The sequence below is a fragment of the Oncorhynchus nerka genome, linkage group LG1, assembly GCF_034236695.1.
Source record: "Oncorhynchus nerka isolate Pitt River linkage group LG1, Oner_Uvic_2.0, whole genome shotgun sequence".
Lineage (NCBI taxonomy): Eukaryota > Metazoa > Chordata > Actinopteri > Salmoniformes > Salmonidae > Oncorhynchus > Oncorhynchus nerka.
Window position 1 is genome coordinate 57,737,942 of NC_088396.1, and position 17,825 is coordinate 57,755,766.

At 45.8% G+C, this 17,825-nt stretch overlaps 1 protein-coding gene across 1 annotated transcript in view; it reads left to right on the forward strand.

Moving 5' to 3' along the window:
• Positions 1–6,231, forward strand: part of marchf4b (membrane associated ring-CH-type finger 4b) — a 52,752-nt gene extending 46,521 nt beyond the window's left edge. The window contains exon 4 of the mRNA XM_065023125.1: positions 4,476–6,231. Within this exon, the coding sequence (XP_064879197.1) occupies positions 4,476–4,912 (437 nt within the window). The 3' untranslated portion in view covers positions 4,913–6,231. The remainder of the gene's footprint in view (positions 1–4,475) is intronic.
• The last annotated feature ends 11,594 nt before the right edge of the window (positions 6,232–17,825 follow it).

The window sequence follows — 17,825 nt, forward strand, 5'->3', positions numbered from 1 at the left end:
ACTAGAGTCCTTGTTAGAGCTGGAGAGTGAGTCTGACCGCCCAGCCCACTCACCCAGCCACCCTCCCACTCCTGCCCAGCCCCCGGAGGGTCAACACCTTTAGTTGTCTTGATAGATGTGGAGGGTCAACACCTTTAGTTGATTTCTAGACAAACAATTCTTTATCTGATTTCCCTGTGGTTTTTCTTTTGTTTGCCTCTTCTTGAGCAAATGTTATGGGTGCTCATGGTGGGTGTCTTTCAGTTCCTGTTGTTGTTGCTAGTCAACTTTCAGGGGACACCTCCCATGAGTATCTTTCAGAACCCCTCCTAAAACCCCACCTGTTTGGTTTTGGTTGTTGTCAGTGACTCTTTGATAGTTGCCCTTTCTGTTTAGTGACAATTTTTGGTTTTCTTGCTGGGGACCGTAACACCCCTCAAAAAATTCTCACCCCCCCCCCCTGTTATTGTAATGGTGAGAGGTTAGCATTGGGGGGAGGGGAATATAGAAGTGTCTCAATTTACGATAAACTGGTCTTAAGTATCACTATGTAGCCTACGTTGTGTTTATAACTTTTTCCCACTGTCCTCTTCTCGGTGCAGGGGACTCTCCTCTGTCCACGTAGGTCTCCCTTCCTCGTAGTTTGTAGGCATTCGCTTGGCTTTCCCTTCCAAACCCATAGCACTGCTGGGAGGCGGAGCTGAGATTGTGACTGTCTGATTGGAAGGTATTCTTTGCCTCTTTTTCTCAGCTTAGCAGATAGGTCCTGGATGACTCGAATGGTCTGGCCTTGGATTTTGATCTCCTTCCCCCTTGTTCCTTCAGAATGCTGACTTTGGTTTGATAGTTCCATAGTTTGAAGGTTACAAGGCGTGGGTATTTAGCATTCTTCTGTTCCACGTCGATCCTGCGGCTTGGCTCTAGATCTTCTAGTGATAAACCAACGTCAAGTTTCCTCTATTTCCTCTATCACTTCGGCAAAGTAAAAGGTCTCATTTTCCTTGTCTTCCAGACTGGCCTCATAGACTAGACGAAACAAAGTAAACGTATATCCGGGACACTCAAACTAGTATGATATGTTACGCTTGTTATGGTTACATAAGACCGACGTTTACTTAAGGCAAAAGCGAAAGTAGGGTGGTTGGTTGAGGTGGATGGAAGCACGTATAACGCGAAAGTCTAGCGACCTAAAGGTTGCATGTTGGAATCTCCTCGCGGACAACTTTTAGATCATTATCAACTTTACTTTCTACTTTTGAGCTACTTTGCAAATACTTAGCATGTTAGCTAACCCCATTACCCCAACCTAACATTTTTATCAAAACCTTCTTAACCTTAACCCTTTAACCTAACCTAACCTTAACCTCTAAACCCTAGAGCTAGCTAATGTTAGTGTTAGCCACCTAGTCATCTAGCTAACGTTAGCAACAACACATTTAAATTCTCAATAATAGTTTTGCAAATTTGTATCATATTGTTAATTTTTGCTGATTTGTAACATATTGTGCAAATTGTAATTCGTAACATCCACAAATTAATACATACAATAGGAAACGTAACATGTCATACTAAATTAACTGTCTGCAATTTATATACAGAATAATACGAAATGCCCTGAGACCACGTTGCGTCAAAATTCTCAAGGACAATGTTCTCACGTTTCGTCTTATTCTGTTTTCTTGTTGGTCCCATTCTTCTTCTAAAGTTTTGCAAATTTGTTTCCTAAATGCTATTTTTTTTTTGTCGTGTTCATTCATGTGCACACCTTGATAGCCTCTACTGTCTTTTAGAGCTAATCCATTTCTTTAAACAGATTGTAGCAAGTTGTTGTGAGCGTTGAACGTATCAGCTGTGTTTTACCAGATAGCATTTAGTTGTTCATTACTCCCGTCTCCAAGTGGCCCTTTGTCTTTTCCTGTTAGGGAAGCCATGACTTGTTGGATTATTGCACTGTTTTAGAAACTGATTGCGTCGCTGTTGGACAAAACGAATCACTCACACTCTCCCAGTTATGTGAGGATATGTTGATTTATCAAGTTGAGTCTTGATTTCAACTCTGTCTGGTTTCTGCATATAACCACAGTTGTGTTGGTACACACAGAGCTACTCACTCCCCATGCATCAACAACCAATCAGACAGAGCTACTCCCTCCCCATGCATCAACAACCAATCAGACAGAGCTACTCACTCCCCATGCACCAACAACCAATCAGACAGAGCTACTCACTCCCCATGCACCAACAACCAATCAGACAGAGCTACTCACTCCGCATGCATCAACAACCAATCAGACAGAGCTACTCCCGCCCCATGCATCAACAACCAATCAGACAGAGCTACTCACTCACCATTCATCAACAACCAATCAGACAGAGCTACTCACGCCCCATGCGTCAACAACCAATCAGACAGAGGTACTCACTCCCCATGCACCAACAACCAATCAGACAGAGCTACTCCCGCCCCATGCATCAACAACCAATCAGACAGAGCTACTCACTCCCCATGCATCAACAACCAATCAGACAGAGCTACTCACTCGCCATGCATCAACAACCAATCAGACAGAGCTACTCACTCCCCATGCATCAACAACCAATCAGACAGAGCTACTCCCTCCCCATGCGTCAACAACCAATCAGACAGAGCTACTCACTCCCCATGCACCAACAACCAATCAGACAGAGCTACTCACTCCCCATGCACCAACAACCAATCAGATAGAGCTACTCACTCCCCACGCATCAACAACCAATCAGACAGAGCTACTCATTCCCCATGCATCAACAACCAATCAGACAGAGCTACTCCCTCCCCATGCGTCAACAACCAATCAGACAGAGCTACTCCCTCCCCATGCACCAACAACCAATCAGACAGAACTACTCCCTCCCCATGCACCAACAACCAATCAGACAGAGCTACTCCCTCCCCATGCACCAACAACCAATCAGACAGAGCTACTCCCTCCCCATGCATCAACAACCAATCAGACAGAGCTACTCCCGCCCCATGCATCAACAACCAATCAGACAGAGCTACTCCCTCCCCATGCACCAACAACCAATCAGACAGAGCTACTCACTCCCCATGCATCAACAACCAATCAGACAAAGCTACTCACTCCCCATGCACCAACAACCAATCAGACAGAGCTACTCCCTCCCAATGCATCAACAACCAATCAGACAGAGCTACTCCCGCCCCATGCATCAACAACCAATCAGACAGAGCTACTCCCTCCCCATGCATCAACAACCAATCAGACAGAGCTACTCCCGCCCCATGCATCAACAACCAATCAGACAGAGCTACTCCCTCCCCATGCACCAACAACCAATCAGACAGAGCTACTCACTCCCCATGCATCAACAACCAATCAGACAAAGCTACTCACTCCCCATGCACCAACAACCAATCAGACAGAGCTACTCCCTCCCAATGCATCAACAACCAATCAGACAGAGCTACTCCCGCCCCATGCATCAACAACCAATCAGACAGAGCTACTCCCTCCCCAATGCGCCAACATTCCGAGGATGCATCAATAGTCACTTCTGACACCTGAGATGAGATATTATCGGGAACCTCTCTGTACGAATGTTTCACCTGTGGAAATCCCAGAACACAGATGTTGGCATGTCTCTCTCACTGTCACAAACAGCGTATAGTATCATATTTATAATGTCTTATGGGAAGGTTTATGGATCATATCAGAGCCATTTACTTCAAATGTGTCTAGATGTATCTATGCAGTAGGACCCTATGCAGTAGGACTCTATGCAGTAGGACTCTATGCAGTAAGACTCTATGCAGTAAGACTCTATGCAGTAGGACTCTATGCAGTAAAACTCTATGCAGTAAGACTCTATGCAGTAGGACTCTATGCAGTAAGACTCTATGCAGTAAGACTCTATGCAGTAAGACTCTATGCAGTAGGACTCTGTGCAGTAAGACTCTATGCAGTAAGACTCTATGCAGTAAGACTCTATGCAGTAGGACTCTATGCAGTAAGACTCTATGCAGTAGGACTCTATGCAGTAGGACTCTATGCAGTAAGACTCTATGCAGTAAGACTCTATGCAGTAAGACTCTATGCAGTAGGACTCTATGCAGTAAGACTCTATGCAGTAGGACTCTATGCAGTAAGACTCTATGCAGTAAGACTCTATGCAGTAGGACTCTATGCAGTAAGACTCTATGCAGTAGGACTCTATGCAGTAAGACTATATGCAGTAAGACTCTATGCAGTAGGACTCTATGCAGTAAGACCCTATGCAGTAAGACTCTATGCAGTAGGACTCTATGCAGTAAGACTCTATGCAGTAGGACTCTATGCAGTAAGACCCTATGCAGTAAGACTCTATGCAGTAAGACTCTATGCAGTAAGACTCTATGCAGTAAGACTCTATGCAGTAAGATCCTGACTGTGCTGCTGATTGTTTATTGCAGGACCATCTGACTAGTATTCATATCTCTTATCTTTCCCCTGCAGCTCTAATAATCCACGAAGGACCTTCAGTGTTCCGTATCTTTACCCGGTGGCAGGCTGTCAACCAGCAGTGGAAGGTTCTCAACTACGACAAGCCCGCTGACAGTGAGAACCTGAAGACAGCAGCCACAGTGCGGACTCTCTCTCAGCCTCAGTCTAGCCAGAGAAACCAGGCTGGGACAGGATTAGGACCCTCCTCTGCCACCTCCCCTGTGGCTGCTGCCACCACAGCACCGGACTTAGCTACAGCATCACCGGCCACAGGGATTGGGCTGGTCACACAGGGTTCCACTGAGCAGGCCAGGGGGACAGCTGGACCAGACCAACACTGTGCTGCCTACAATATCCTCCACCTTCTCAGCCACCTGAGGCAGCCAGAGGCCCACGGCTACCCCAGCCACAGCACCCGGGAGCTGGTCATGAGAGTCACTACAGTCTGAGGCTCTGACTGAGGCCTTGTCAAGGAGATATTTGACATTGAAATGGAAGGCCTTGGTCTAAAAGGACCACCAATGTTGAAAATGCACCGTTGATGACCTTAAAGACAGTGTGTGTGTGTGTGTGGGGGGGGTCATTCAAAAAAATGAAACATAAAAAACATGATTCCCCCCGTGGAAACATCAGTGGGGGGGTGTCTCTGTCTATAGTAAAGCCCTTTTGTGTGGTAAAACTCATTCTGATTGGCTGAGCTCCCCGGTGGGTGGGCCTATGCCCAGTCATGTGAAATCCATAGATTAGGGACTAAAACATTTATTTCAATTGACTAATTTCCTGATATGAAGTGTAACTCAGTAAACTCTTTGAAATTGTTGCATGTTAGCTACGTTAGCTATGTTAGCTTTTCCTATTTTGGTTCAGTTCATTAGACTGGAGTAGATGAACACGTGTAGGTAGTCTACAATAGACTACAGGAGACTCTACAATAGACTACAGGAGACTCTACAATAGACTACAGGAGACTCTACAGGAGACTCTACAGGAGACTCTACAGGAGACTCTACAGGAGACTCTACAGGAGACTCTACAGGAGACTCTACAGGAGACTCTTGTCACGAACCGGCTCAAAGCCCGTAACAAAGGGAGACAACGTGGAGATAAGGAGTAGCAAAATATGTATTTATTAACTAAAGCAACTAAGTATAATATACAATGGTGTGTGTAATCAGTAATCAGTAGTGTAAGTGAGTGTTTTGCATGCATGAATGTGATAATGCAGGGTGATGAAAGGTGCCAAAGCAAACAAACAAACAAACGGCCACCAAGAACCACAACACAATCTACAAAGGGTGTCTGCATGGAGAGAGTCTCCTCCATGAATGGGGAAGTGGTGTATTTATCCTGGGAGACACCGGGCCCAGGTGTTTCCCATGTAGCTGACGACCCTCCCAACTCCGCCCACCGGCATCCTAATAAGGAAATAACAGAGAGAATACGGCAGACAGAGTGGGAGGGTCGTCACATCCCCCCCATAAAACCGGGGACCAACAAGGACCCCGGAACAAAATACCAGCCTCTAAGTTCCAAATTGACACAGCTTCTGCGCCACAAATTGATGAGGGTTTACGTGTTCACACTTACAATTTGCCCCAGCCAACCTCCTCCCCAGACCTCAGCGACCTTCGCACAGGAAGCAACATTTAAGAGGAAAGAAGAAAACAAGACCAGGAGGGAGCAGACAGGACAGAGAGAACATGACAATACGAAACAATGGTCAGTCACGTAAACATTAGGAACAGGGCGCACGAGAGAGCGCATCAGCAATCACGTTTTCAGTGCCTCACATCGAGATGGAATGATTGTAAAAATAAACACCATCGCATTATCCTCTGGTTTGGACACATCATGGACCTCAAAAAGTGAGGGGTTATGGTCGGTGTAGACCACAATAGGTACTACCCCCGACCCGACATACACTTCGAAGTGTTGTAGCGCCCAAATTAGTGCTAGCGCTTCCTTTTCAATAACCGAATAGTTCAACTGATAATCGTTAAACTTTTTGGAAAAGAAACTAACAGGCCTCTCAATCCCAGACACATCTGCTTGCAGCAAAACTGCACCTGCCCCCACATGACTAGCATCCACCTGCAAGGTAAATGACAAATCCATGCGAGGAGCAGCCAGCACTGGAGTTGAGGTAAGCAACCTCTTTGCATCTTCAAAAGCGTGTTGACAACGAGTAGACCAAACATAAACAGCCTTAGCTTTCAGCATATCTGTCAAGGGAGCGACCACAGTAGAGAAGTTATTACAAAACTACGGTAATAACCAATCATGCCCAAGAAACGCATCAGTTCCTTTTTAGTAGTTGGTGGTGGAAAAGCATCAATAGCCACCACTTTAGCCCGAACAGGACGCACTTCACCCTGCCCAACCATTTTTCCAAGGTATGTAACGGTCGCCTGAGCAAACTCACATTTTGCCAGATTGATTGTGAGGCGACCCGCAGCCAGACGTTCGAACAAGGCTTGAATACGGGACAGATGTTCTTCCCAAGTATCTGCATAGATCACTACATCGTCCAAATAAACAGCGCACCCGGTCAGACCGGCGACAACCCTGTTCATAAGTCGCTGAAAAGTGGCAGGTGCATTGCGCAGACCGAAACTCATAACTGAATACGAGTACAGACCAAAGGGTGTAATAAAGGCAGAGATTTCACGTGCCCTACTCGTCAGTGGCACCTGCCAATAGCCTTTTAACAGGTCAAATTTGCTCACAAACTTAGCTGCACCGACTTGATCAACACAGTCCTCCATCTGAGGAAGAGGAAATTAATCTGGTTTTGTGACACTGTTTACCTTACGGTAGTCCGTACAAAAACGGTTTGTTCCATCCGGTTTACTGACCAAGATACAGGGAGAAGCCCAACTGGAGAAAGAAGGCTCTGCTATCTTACTCTCCAGCATGTACTTGACTTCAGCATCCAGTTTCTCTGAAGAAACTCTATAGAAGCGCTGACGAATAGGGTCAGCACCTCCAATGTCAATATCATGTTCTATTAAGTTTGTACGTGTAGGTGTATCAGAAAACAAACCTGGAAATCTCTGAATCAGACCAACCATCTCTTTCCGCCCATCAACAGGTAGGTGAGTGAGAAGACTGTCTAAAATATCCAGTGTTTCTGAATTTTTCAATCTACCCTGCAATATACAATCGTCAGGACCAGGAACATCTTCCTCCTCATGCACAGATCTAGCACGACAAGAACCCAAGGAAACACCGGTATCAGCCAAAAGAACAGGTTTTACCGTCCTCTGTAGAATCCCACTGTTCAGTCTCAGAGGAACGTGCATAATAGGGTTTTAACAGATTTACATGGCACAGCTGGTGTGCTTTCCTCCGTTCTGGAGTGGCAACTAGATAATTTTGCTCAGTGTACTGGCGCACCACTGTATATGGACCTTGAAACTTGGCTTGAAAAGGAGAACCAACAATTGGCAGCAGAGCAAGAACCTGGTCACCTGGACTAAAGTGACGAGGCTCAGTTCGTCGATCAAATATGCCCTTCATCCTCTCCTGTGAAGATGATAACTTCTCTTTAGCCATTTCACCAGCGGCATACAGCCGTCGCCGGAAATCACACACATACGATAACAGGGACTGAGGAGGCTCGGGAGACTTCCAGTCATCCTGGAGAACAGATAAAAGTCCACGCACCCTATGTCCAAACACAAGGTCATTTGGACTGAAACCTGTGCTCTCCTGTGAAACTTCCCTAGCAGCTAACAGTAACCAAGGCAACCCCTCCTCCCAATCCTTATCCATCTCAGTACAATAAGCTCTCAACAAAGACTTAAGTGTTTGATGGAAACGTTCCAGTGCTCCTTGACTTTGCGCGTGATAGGCGCTAGACAAATTGTGTTTAATATGGAGCTGTTGAAGAACCTGACCAAACAGATTAGAGGTAAAATTAGATCCTTGATCACTCTGAATGACCTTAGGGATTCCAAACAATGAGAGAAACTGAGTCAAAGCTTTTAACACCGATTTAGTCGTGATAGATCGGAGAGGATAGGCAGCAGGAAACCTAGTGGTCTGACACATCACAGTGAACAGGTAACTGCTACCCTTTTTAGAACGAGGCAGAGGACCCACACAGTCAATAATCAGATACTCAAAAGGTTGGCTGAGTACAGGAATAGGAAACAATGGTACTGGTTTAATAGCTTGATTAGGCTTACCAGTTAATTGACAGGTGTGACAAGTTTTGATAAAATCAGAAACATCCCTCTTTAATCTAGGCCAAAAGAAATGTCTTAATATGCGATTGTAGGTTTTCCTCACCCCCATATGTCCAGCAACGTCGCTGTGAGAAGTTTCCAACACCAACTCACGAAGCTTAACTGGTACAACAACCTGACTAATTGCCTCCCCCAGAAAAACACTATCATGAGACACCCACTTTCTCATCAGGACATCCTCTTGGAGAAAATAGCCATGGGCGACATCTCCCAACTGTTCTATAGGCACAATTTGATCACGCAACTCTTCCAACGTGGGGTCATCCCATTGCGCATTGATTACATCTGAGCGGGTTACAGATAACGGGATAACAGGGAAAAGAGTGACATACTTTGTATTATTATCATTAGTCGGCGCAGTGACCAGTTCGCCACGGCTCATAGAACGTGTCACTGCACACGCAGAGAACACCTCTGGGAAACTCTGTACACTCTCATCAGGAATCCCAACAAATGACGGCTTAGTGGAAACCACTAGAGATGGAAACACGACAGGCCATACACGCTCACCAGCCAAGTTATTCCCAAGGATAACATCGATACCCTCAATAGGCAACGAAGGACGCACACCCACAACAACTTCACCCTGCACCAGCCCACAATCCAACATCAGTTTATGCAATGGAACTGACAGAGTGTTCAAACCTATTCCCCTAATTAGAACACTATTCCCCGAATCAGTCTCAGCAGAAAAGGGTAACACAGACTCCAACACAAATGATTCAGAGGCACCTGTGTCTCTCAGGATCTTCACTGGCACTAGGTCTTTACTTCCTAACATAGACACAAAACCTTCTGTAATGAAAGGTAAATAGTCTGGATCAATATGGACTTTCACATTCTCCTGGGCCTGAGGAAATGAGTCATGAATGAACTGATGTGGAACAGGTGCAGCTAATGCAGTAGGCTTAGATTTAGCGTAAGCACCCTTTGACCTGAGAAGTGGACATTCGTTTTTCCAATGCCCTGAACCTTGACAGTAGTGACACTCCTGCCCAAAGTCAGCTTTACCATGGGAGTCAGGTTCAACCCTAGTTGAATAGAACTCTGCCCGAAAACCAAAGTATCTCGGTGAGCGAAGCCCAAATCTATCCGAACGCCCCCACTCTTTCCGAATACGGGGTTCTGCAAAGACACTTTTGTGAGTCAACACATACTCGTCTGCCAAAACTGCAGCTTCAGCAACATTCTTTACTTTCTGTTCATTAATATACGTGGCAATACGATCAGGAATTGTGTCCTTAAATTGCTCTAACATAATCAGATCACACAGCCCTTGGAAAGTCACAACTGCAGAGGCGGAACACCAGCGATTAAACTGTAAAGATAACTGTCGCGCAAACTCAACATGAGTCTGGTTATCATCCCTTTTTAAAGTTCTAAATCGTTGGCGGTAAGCCTCAGGGACCAATTCATAAATCTGTAACACAGCTGTTTTAACTTTATCATAACTGGTACTGTCGTGTACACTAAGAGCTGAATATATTTCCTGCGCTTTACCAGTCAGCACACACTGCAACATTAAAGTGCGGTCAGAATCAGGCCAACTCCTAGCGTCAGCAACCCGCTCAAACAACGAAAAGAATGTCTCGGGGTCCCTTTCATTAAACCGAGGCAATAACCGTAAGTTCCCAACAATATCAAATGTCTCTGGGGCACGACCAAAAGCGGAACTACCCCTAGGTAAATCTGGGTCACCTTCCAATGCCAATTCCTTTTCATATTTTACACGATCATGCTCTAGCTTCTCACGATCATGCTGCCGATCATGCTCTCTCTTCTCACGATCATGCTCTCTCTTCTCACGATCATGCTCCAGCTGTAACAAAAGCAGTTATTTCTGCTGTTCAAAAAGAAGGCTACTAGGACTAACCGATGGAATGTCCATTGTAACGTTATGGGGAGACGACAAATCCTCAGCAGAGGCTGGCCCAGTGGTAACTTCTAGAATACCACTCTCCATCAGATTGGCCTTCAATATCAACCTAATAGAATTCTTTAGACGTTTATCTCTAATCTCAACCTTGTAGTGTTCCGCGACCTTCAACAGCTGTTCTTTAGTACCTAAATCTAACAATTCCTCTGATGGAGAGCGAATGAACTTATCTACATAAGACGCCATAATCACACAAAAAAAAAAATTTCTGGCTCTTCCCTTCTGCTGAGCACACCAGACCACAACCCGAGAATTGACAATCACCCTGAGCACCACAGAAGAGAGATGAGATACGGAGCTTCCCCAAAACCTACAATAACTCAACCCTAGTCTTCGTGCAGATTTGCGGTGGGAATTTACGCACTGTAGCCCGCTGGCAAGGAAATAGAACTCCCCAGCATGCTGGCAAATTCCACCAAGCCACGGATGTGCCCCCGAGACAACTGCTCAGTCCACAGACACCACACAAAAATAACAAACATTAACCATGCCCAACATATTCCAAAAAATGAAACACGTCGCTAAACCTATCAGGGGAAAAAGGCTATAGCTCCGGGTAGCAAGTTCCACTACCCTACCCAAATCTCCCACCGAGGTACACAGCAGATTACTCACCTCAGACTGATGTCCCAACAGAAAGTAGAACAAGAGTTCAGGCTAGGCAGGGCCTGGAAACTAACCATTATAGTCTCTCCAACACAGCACACAAACCAAACAACAAAAGGCAACCAATACTGGGCCTATCAAACACAATATGCAAACCAAACACGTACCTCCACGGTCTCCCAAACCAATAGTTCAAATATCCCGGACGAGCCCCCACTTGTCACGAACCGGCTCAAAGCCCGTAACAAAGGGAGACAACGTGGAGATAAGGAGTAGCAAAATATGTATTTATTAACTAAAGCAACTAAGTATAATATACAATGGTGTGTGTAATCAGTAATCAGTAGTGTAAGTGAGTGTTTTGCATGCATGAATGTGATAATGCAGGGTGATGAAAGGTGCCAAAGCAAACAAACAAACAAACGGCCGGCCACCAAGAACCACAACACAATCTACAAAGGGTGTCTGCATGGAGAGAGTCTCCTCCATGAATGGGGAAGTGGTGTATTTATCCTGGGAGACACCGGGCCCAGGTGTTTCCCATGTAGCTGACGACCCTCCCAACTCCGCCCACCAGCATCCTAATAAGGAAATAACAGAGAGAATACGGCAGACAGAGTGGGAGGGTCGTCACACTCTACAGGAGACTCTACAATAGACTACAGGAGACTCTACAATAGACTACAGGAGACTCTACAGGAGACTCTACAATAGACTACAGGAGACTCTACAGGAGACTACAGGAGACTCTACAGGAGACTCTACAGGAGACTCTACAATAGACTACAGGAGACTCTACAATAGACTACAGGAGACTCTACAATAGACTACAGGAGACTCTACAGGAGACTCTACAGGAGACTCTACAGGAGACTACAGGAGACTCTACAGGAGACTCTACAGGAGACTCTACAGGAGACTCTACAATAGACTACAGGAGACTCTACAGGAGACTTTAAAATAGACTACAGGAGACTCTACAATAGACTACAGGAGACTCTACAATAGATTACAGGAGACTCTACAATAGACTACAATAGACTACAGGAGACTACAGGAGACTCTACAATAGACTACAGGAGACTCTACGGGAGACTCTACAATAGACTACAATAGACTACAGGAGACTACAGGAGACTCTACAGGAGACTCTACAGGAGACTCTACAATAGACTACAGGAGACTCTACAGGAGACTCAAGGAGACTCTACAGGACACTCTACAGGAGACTCTACAGGAGACTACAGGAGACTCTACAGGAGACTACAGGAGACTCTACAGGAGACTACAGGAGACTCTACAGGAGACTCTACAGGAGACTACAGGAGACTCTACAGGAGACAACAGGAGACTCTACAGGAGACTCTACAGGAGACTCTACAGGAGACTACAGGAGACTCTACAGGAGACTCTACAATAGACAACAGGAGACTCTACAGGAGACTCTACAGGAGACTCTACAGGAGACTCTACAGGAGACTACAGGAGACTCTACAGGAGACTTTTGAAGTTTCTCCATCATATTAAAACGTTGTGACAGGTTGTGTTTATCACATAAATGCTAATACGTTTAATTTTAAAGGTTAAATGACACATATTGAAGCGTTATTGAAATGCCATTTTCACTGCAGTTTACAGTCTAGAGTATAATTGTACTCACTAGAAAACAATAATGCAATATGCATTGTATTGTGGTGCTGTAGGTGTTCGAATCAGTGCGACCTGCACATTCATTCATTCAAAACCTATTTTTTTAAGAGGCTAAAATCCTGATTTGGTCAAACAGTAAAGTACATTATCCTCATATAGTGAAAGTGTCTGCCTGCCTGCCCCTGTACCTGTTTTGCGTCTGTGTCAAGTGAGTCTTTCTCTCCTTTCCTGGGGGAGAAAAATGCTGGCGATGGTGATCTGAGTTTACACTCAGTTGGTGAATCAGCCTATGACATTAGAGCACATGAAGCCAAATTCATCTCTGTTGAACAAAAAAAAAACCTCTGAACATTCGGGAGCCCAAATGTAACAGTAAAATATAACAATAACATAACAACCATCATGACAATCACTGGATTAGAATGCACATTTTTCTACGTTCAAATATTTTTCATCACAACGTGAAAAGATGAAGCAACTTATTTCTCCAGTAACATCTCAGTAGTCGATTACACATTTTAATAATAATAATTAATGACTTCATGAAATGAGTTAAATTGCGTGATACCTCAAAAACAAATAACTTGGGCCAAATCATAGGCTGGTGCCCCTAACAAAAACTAGAGCTACAAGGGGAATGTCCTCTTAGTCTGGAGTTACAAGGGGAATGTCCTCCATGTTAGTCTGGAGCTACAAGGGGAATGTCATCTTAGTCTGGAGTTACAAGGGGAATGTCCTCTTAGTCTGGAGTTACAAGGGGAATGTCCTCTTAGTCTGGAGTTACAAGGGGAATGTCCTCTTAGTCTGGAGTTACAAGGGGAATGTCATCGTAGTCTGGAGTTACAAGGGGAATGTCCTCCATGTTAGTCTGGAGTTACAAGGGGAATGTCCTCTTAGTCTGGAGTTACAAGGGGAATGTCCTCTTAGTCTGGAGTTACAAGGGGAATGTCCTCTTAGTCTGGAGTTACAAGGGGAATGTCCTCTTAGTCTGGAGTTACAAGGGGAATGTCCTCTTAGTCTGGAGTTACAAGGGGAATGTCCTCTTAGTCTGGAGTTACAAGGGGAATGTCCTCCATGTTAGTCTGGAGTTACAAGGGGAATGTCCTCTTAGTCTGGAGTTACAAGGGGAATGTCCTCCATGTTAGTCTGGAGTTACAAGGGGAATGTCCTCTTAGTCTGGAGCTACAAGGGGAATGTCCTCTTAGTCTGGAGTTACAAGGGGAATGTCCTCTTAGTCTGGAGTTACAAGGGGAATGTCCTCTTAGTCTGGAGTTACAAGGGGAATGTCCTCCATGTTAGTCTGGAGTTACAAGGGGAATGTCCTCTTAGTCTGGAGTTACAAGGGGAATGTCCTCCATGTTAGTCTGGAGTTACAAGGGGAATGTCCTCTTAGTCTGGAGTTACAAGGGGAATGTCCTCCATGTTAGTCTGGAGCTACAAGGGGAATGTCATCTTAGTCTGGAGTTACAAGGGGAATGTCCTCTTAGTCTGGAGTTACAAGGGGAATGTCCTCTTAGTCTGGAGTTACAAGGGGAATGTCCTCTTAGTCTGGAGTTACAAGGGGAATGTCATCTTAGTCTGGAGTTACAAGGGGAATGTCCTCCATGTTAGTCTGGAGTTACAAGGGGAATGTCCTCTTAGTCTGGAGTTACAAGGGGAATGTCCTCTTAGTCTGGAGTTACAAGGGGAATGTCCTCTTAGTCTGGAGTTACAAGGGGAATGTCCTCTTAGTCTGGAGTTGTCCTCTTAGTCTGGAGTTACAAGGGGAATGTCCTCTTAGTCTGGAGTTACAAGGGGAATGTCCTCCATGTTAGTCTGGAGTTACAAGGGGAATGTCCTCTTAGTCTGGAGTTACAAGGGGAATGTCCTCCATGTTAGTCTGGAGTTACAAGGGGAATGTCCTCTTAGTCTGGAGCTACAAGGGGAATGTCCTTAGTCTGGAGTTACAAGGGGAATGTCCTTAGTCTGGAGTTACAAGGGGAATGTCCTCTTAGTCTGGAGTTACAAGGGGAATGTCCTCCATGTTAGTCTGGAGTTACAAGGGGAATGTCCTCTTAGTCTGGAGTTACAAGGGGAATGTCCTCCATGTTAGTCTGGAGTTACAAGGGGAATGTCCTCTTAGTCTGGAGTTACAAGGGGAATGTCCTCTTAGTCTGGAGTTAGAAGGGGTTGTTAGTCTGGAGTTACAAGGGGAATGTCCTCTTAGTCTGGAGTTACAAGGGGAATGTCCTCCATGTTAGTCTGGAGTTACAAGGGGAATGTCCTCTTAGTCTGGAGTTACAAGGGGAATGTCCTCCATGTTAGTCTGGAGTTACAAGGGGAATGTCCTCTTAGTCTGGAGTTACAAGGGGAATGTCCTCTTAGTCTGGAGTTACAAGGGGAATGTCCTCCATGTTAGTCTGGAGTTACAAGGGGAATGTCCTCTTAGTCTGGAGTTACAAGGGGAATGTCCTCTTAGTCTGGAGTTACAAGGGGAATGTCCTCTTAGTCTGGAGTTACAAGGGGAATGTCCTCTTAGTCTGGAGTTACAAGGGGAATGTCCTCTTAGTCTGGAGTTACAAGGGGAATGTCCTCTTAGTCTGGAGTTACAAGGGGAATGTCCTCCATGTTAGTCTGGAGCTACAAGGGGAATGTCCTCTTAGTCTGGAGTTACAAGGGGAATGTCCTCTTAGTCTGGAGTTACAAGGGGAATGTCCTCTTAGTCTGGAGTTACAAGGGGAATGTCCTCTTAGTCTGGAGTTACAAGGGGAATGTCCTCCATGTTAGTCTGGAGCTACAAGGGGAATGTCCTCTTAGTCTGGAGTTACAAGGGGAATGTCCTCTTAGTCTGGAGTTACAAGGGGAATGTCCTCTTAGTCTGGAGTTACAAGGGGAATGTCCTCCATGTTAGTCTGGAGCTACAAGGGGAATGTCCTCTTAGTCTGGAGTTACAAGGGGAATGTCCTCTTAGTCTGGAGTTACAAGGGGAATGTCCTCTTAGTCTGGAGTTACAAGGGGAATGTCCTCTTAGTCTGGAGTTACAAGGGGAATGTCCTCTTAGTCTGGAGTTACAAGGGGAATGTCCTCCATCTTAGTCTGGAGTTACAAAGGGAATGTCCTCTCAGTCTGGAGTTACAAGGGGAATGTCCTCCATGTTAGTCTGGAGCTACAAGGGGAATGTCCTCTTAGTCTGGAGTTACAAGGGGAATGTCCTCTTAGTCTGGAGTTACAAGGGGAATGTCCTCCATGTTAGTCTGGAGCTACAAGGGGAATGTCCTCTTAGTCTGGAGTTACAAGGGGAATGTCCTCTTAGTCTGGAGTTACAAGGGGAATGTCCTCTTAGTCTGGAGTTACAAGGGGAATGTCCTCCATGTTAGTCTGGAGCTACAAGGGGAATGTCCTCTTAGTCTGGAGTTACAAGGGGAATGTCCTCTTAGTCTGGAGTTACAAGGGGAATGTCCTCCATGTTAGTCTGGAGCTACAAGGGGAATGTCCTCTTAGTCTGGAGTTACAAGGGGAATGTCCTCTTAGTCTGGAGTTACAAGGGGAATGTCCTCTTAGTCTGGAGTTACAAGGGGAATGTCCTCCATGTTAGTCTGGAGTTACAAGGGGAATGTCCTCTCAGTCTGGAGTTACAAGGGGAATGTCCTCTTAGTCTGGAGTTACAAGGGGAATGTCCTCCATGTTAGTCTGGAGTTACAAGGGGAATGTCCTCCATGTTAGTCTGGAGTTACAAGGGGAATGTCCTCCATGTTAGTCTGGAGCTACAAGCGGAATGACCCTAATAAAGTTTATAAACGTTTGTGAAGGTTTGGTGTGCTCGGTCTGGCCGACGGTCTCTGTGTCTCTGTCTCTCTCTCCTCTCTCTCTCTCTCTCTCTCTCTCATCACTCCTCTCTAGCTCTCTGTCTCTCTCTCTCTCTGTCTCTGTCTCTCTCTCTCTCTCTCCCTCTCTCTCTCTCTCTCTCCCCCCCCACCCCTCTCTCTCTCTCTATGTCTCTGTCTCTCTCTCTCTCCTCTCTCTCTCTCTCTCTCTCTCTCTCTCTCTCTCTCTCTCTCTCTGTGTCTGTGTCTCTGTCTCTCTCTCATCACTCCTCTCTATCTCTCTGTCTCTCTGTCTCTCTCTCTCTCCCCCCACCTCTCTCTCTGTGTCTCTGTCTCTGTCTCTGTCTCTCTCTCCCCCACACCTCTCTCTCTCTCTGTGTCTCTCTCTCTCCTCTCTCTCTTCTCTCTCTTCTCACTCTTCTCTGTCTCTCTCTCTCTCCCCCCACCTCTCTCTCTGTCTCTCTGTCTCTCTCTCCCCCACACCTCTGTCTGTCTGTCTGTCTGTCTGTCTCTCTCTCCCCCACACGTCTGTCTGTCTGTCTGTCTGTCTGTCTGTCTGTCTGTCTGTCTGTCTGTCTGTCTGTCTGTCTGTCTGTCTGTCTGTCTGTCTGTCTGTCTGTCTGTCTGTCTGTCTGTCTGTCTGTCTGTCTGTCTGTCTGTCTGTCTGTCTGTCTGTCTGTCTGTCTGTCTGTCTGTCTGTCTGTCTGTCTGTCTGTCTGTCTGTCTGTCTGTCTGTCTGTCTGTCTGTCTGTGTCTGTCTGTCTGTCTGTCTGTCTGTCTGTCTGTCTGTCTGTCTGTCTGTCTGTCTGTCTGTCTGTCTGTCTGTCTGTCTGTCTGTCTGTCTGTCTGTCTGTCTGTCTGTCTGTCTGTCTGTCTGTCTGTCTGTCTGTCTGTCTGTCTGTCTGTCTGTCTGTCTGTCTGTCTGTCTGTCTGTCTGTCTGTCTGTCTGTCTGTCTGTCTGTCTGTCTGTCTGTCTGTCTGTCTGTCTGTCTGTCTGTCTGTCTGTCTGTCTGTCTGTCTGTCTGTCTGTCTGTCTGTCTGTCTGTCTGTCTGTCTGTCTGTCTGTCTGTCTGTCTCTCTCTCTGTCTCTCTCTCTCTCTCTCTCTCTCTCTCTCTC